Source organism: Austrofundulus limnaeus, unplaced genomic scaffold, assembly GCF_001266775.1.
Source record: "Austrofundulus limnaeus strain Quisiro unplaced genomic scaffold, Austrofundulus_limnaeus-1.0 Scaffold1080, whole genome shotgun sequence".
In the NCBI taxonomy this organism is placed as follows: domain Eukaryota; kingdom Metazoa; phylum Chordata; class Actinopteri; order Cyprinodontiformes; family Rivulidae; genus Austrofundulus; species Austrofundulus limnaeus.
In genome coordinates, this window is record NW_013953482.1 from 65,257 (window position 1) to 68,707 (window position 3,451).

Below are 3,451 nucleotides of genomic sequence, written 5' to 3' on the forward strand. Positions count from 1 at the left end.
TAATAATGAAACTTTTATAAACAAACATGTTTCTCAGACAGAACCAGAACCTGTACAGAACCAGAGGTTCTGCAGCTGTCAATCATTAAACTGACTGATCATGGCCGCGCGCGGGACAAAGTCTGTCCGCTCACTTCCGGTCCAGCAGAACCCTCACGAGCATTTTCTTAACACAAACAAACAAACAAACAAACAAACAAACAAACAAACAAACAAACATCACAGCGTGCTCTGCCTGCGCACTGAGCTCGAGTTTCTCACGCCTCAGCGTAGAAGTCACGTGACGTAATGTGACGTAATGTGACATGAGGAGCCGCCAGGTGAKGTCCTGGTTTTACCTGCTGGGTGCTGAAGTCCAGGCCCAGGTACAGAGGACGGTCCGGACCGGAGGACATGCTGCAGATTGATGGCGGACACGCGCATTCAGCAGGAACGCGCTTCACGGATAGAGGGGCGGGGCTTAAACATTTAAAAGGACMGGCTCTGCCTCAGGTTCTGATCCAAAATCCTGATCTGATCCAGAACAAGTTTGTTTAATGTTAACATCTGAAGGATTCTGCTTCAGATGAGTTCGTTTTTATCTTTATTATAAACATTTTATTTATTTTAAATTCAGTTTCAAACTGGATTTAATCAGAAAAGTTTTTATTTAAATTCATTCACCTGTTCAAAAAAACATGAATACTGAACCGGAACCAGAACCCGGACTCTGCAGGGCGTGGTGGGTGATTACAAACGTGCGTGTGCGCGTGCTGTCTTCAGACTGCAGGAGCCTTCAGAGCTGAGGATGAAGATGGACGTGTCTGTGCTCCGACAGCAGTACAGACTGAGGAGGAGCAGGGAGGTGCTGCTGCTCACCTGGACAGGTGAGGGTTTGTTTCTTTCTTTCTTTGTTTGTTTCTTTGTTTGTTTGTTTGTTTGTTTCTTTGTTTCTTTGTTTGTTTGTTTGTTAAGGCCACAGAACAGAAAACTTAATGTAAAGTTACAGGTCAGGTAACTTCCTGTTTAACATTTCAGAATAAAAGCCTTTGACAGAAAACCAAAACTAAAAGCATTTGTTGTTTAAACCTTTAGCAGGAAACAGGAAGTAGTTTAATGACTTCCTGTGTGTGATGATGTCATAGGATTTGAAACCAGAGTCTGAACTCGGGAGGAGGTTCGTGCTTTTATTTTGTAGTTTACCTGCACTGTTTCCTGTTCTCAGACAGACATGATGCCGTCAGTGTCGTACCTGTTGCTCAGGGCTCCACGTCACCATGGCAACCAAAAAGCCCCGCCCCTCCTGTCAACCCAAAGATGWTGGACCCGTGGCACGTCCACCTGGACCTGCACCGCCGCGCCCGTCTCCTGGTCCAGACAAAGACCAGCAGGTTTGTCGTGATTCTGCTGGTCTCTGACACGGTCCAGTTGGTTCTGTTGGGTTCTGCTGGTCTCTGACACGGTCCAGTTGGTTCTGTTGGGTTCTGCTGGTCTCTGACACGGTCCGGTCGGTTCTGTTGGGTTTCAGGTGTTCAGGTTCGTCCTCTGAGGTCTTCAGCAGTTCTCGGCAGGGGGGACCGTCCCCATCGGGTTCTCCCTGCAGCTCCAGAGACACATGGTCCTCAGACCCACTCAGAGCTGGTCCTGGTTCTGAACCCTCAGGTGGATCCACTCCAGGCTCAGCAGGCTGCAGGGAGGATCAGGTCCCGTGGTCCTCTGAGGACCCCCATCACAGGAGGTCCACAGGAGGTTCTGAGACTGAGCCCACCAGCCCGCAGCAGAATCAGTCTGCAGAGACCAGCCGGTCCGGACAGCTTCAGAACCCCAGGATCCGCAGACAGCTGAGCCCAGGAGGACTGGATCCATCCTCCCAGAACCACTACCCGTTCCCCAGCAGGAAGACCCCGAAGATATCAGCTGCTGCCAGGAGACTGGGTCTGTACCCGTCCTTCTGAGGGTCCTCAGAGTCTGMTATTAAACCGGTTCAGCTTGATGAATGGATCTGGATCTGGTTCTGATTCTGGTCCGTCTGAAGTTTGGTGACTCATTAAATCAGTTTCTGTCAAATAAATCTTTAAATGTGACTGAGTAATTTAAAATATATTAATACATTTTATTTATGTAATCAGAACAATAAATAAAATAAATAAATAATCAAATAAATAAATAAAGTTCAGGTTATTTCTGATGGTTTTTGTCCTTCACAGAGCACCGTAAATATCACAAAGATCGTCTATTTATGACTCTGTGGCTCCGCCCATCTGTCTACAGCAGGTTTTATAAAAAGCCTCAGAGTGAGCCCTCTTGTTTTAAAGTTCTTCTCTTTGGCAGTTTAATAAACACAACATCACAGTACCGAACCGACACCAGAACATTTGCAGACATCAGTGAACCGGAGCTGTCAGTCATCGTGTGGAGTGACACCGAGGTAAGACTGGGCTCTGATACAAGCCGTTAGCTGAAAGCTAACTGTGTTAGCTCATGATACAAGCTGTTAGCTGAAAGCTAACTGTGTTAGCTCATGATACAAGCTGTTAGCTGAAAGCTAACTGTGTTAGCTCGGTCAGTGTGAGTCATGAGCTGCTGTCCGTCTGTTAATTATAACCGACTTTAGACAAATAAAACCAACAAACTGCTCATTTTAAACCCGCCTGGTCCCAGACACACGCAGCGGGTTTGTTTCTGTCCAACCTTTACTGGAATGAGTTTTAGAGGATTGTAAACATGTTAGCTAATTAGCTCACTAGCTAAAATAAGTTTGTGTTTTCACAAGATGATCTCAAATTAAACAGATGAACTCTTTGATTTATAAACTTCTCTGCAGTTTAGTTTCTCTACAGAAAAAGATAATGTGTTAAAAGCTGGTCCAGTTCTGGTCCAGCCCCCTAACACGGCACTACATTACCCACAATGCACCGGAAACAGTCTTTCAAAACAAAATAACATGCTGAAATAAATAATATTATTGAACTGAATGGTTTATTTGTACTCCTAAAGATCAAAGTCATCAACACAAACTGGTCCTGTTGTTTACTCTTTGTTTACTTGTTGTTTTCAGAGAAGATGACAGAGCAGAACACTGAGGCCAAGCTGAAGAACCTGCTGAAGCAGGAGAAGATCCAGCTGTGGAATCCTCCGTACACCGAGAACGACACGCAGCCAGGGCTGCAGCACATGCAGGTCAGTAAACAACAACAACATGCAGGTCAGTAAACAACAACAACAACATGCAGGTCAGTAAACAACAACAACAACATGCAGGTCAGTAAACAACAACAACAACATGCAGGTCAGTAAACAACAACAACAACATGCAGGTCAGTAAACAACAACAACAACAACATGCAGGTCAGTAAACAACAACAACAACATGCAGGTCAGTAAACAACAACAACAACAACATGCAGGTCAGTAAACAACAACAACAACATGCACATGCAGGGAGGGGCACTAGGACCCAGCGGACACACGC

The 3,451-nt window shown here is 45.5% G+C and overlaps 2 protein-coding genes across 2 annotated transcripts in view; one reads left to right on the top strand and one right to left on the bottom strand.

The window, feature by feature from the left end:
- The window catches only part of xylb (xylulokinase homolog (H. influenzae)), a gene marked incomplete in the record, with an annotated part of 11,402 nt that extends 10,860 nt beyond the window's left edge, over positions 1–542 (bottom strand). The window contains 1 exon segment of the mRNA XM_014030559.1: positions 339–542. Coding sequence (XP_013886013.1) covers positions 339–395 — 57 coding nt within the window.
- Positions 543–2,302: 1,760 nt separating this feature from the next.
- The window catches only part of nub1 (negative regulator of ubiquitin-like proteins 1), a gene marked incomplete in the record, with an annotated part of 15,057 nt that continues 13,908 nt past the window's right edge, over positions 2,303–3,451 (top strand). The window contains 2 exon segments of the mRNA XM_014030557.1: positions 2,303–2,407; positions 3,038–3,159. Of these exon segments, the coding sequence (XP_013886011.1) occupies positions 3,043–3,159 (117 nt within the window).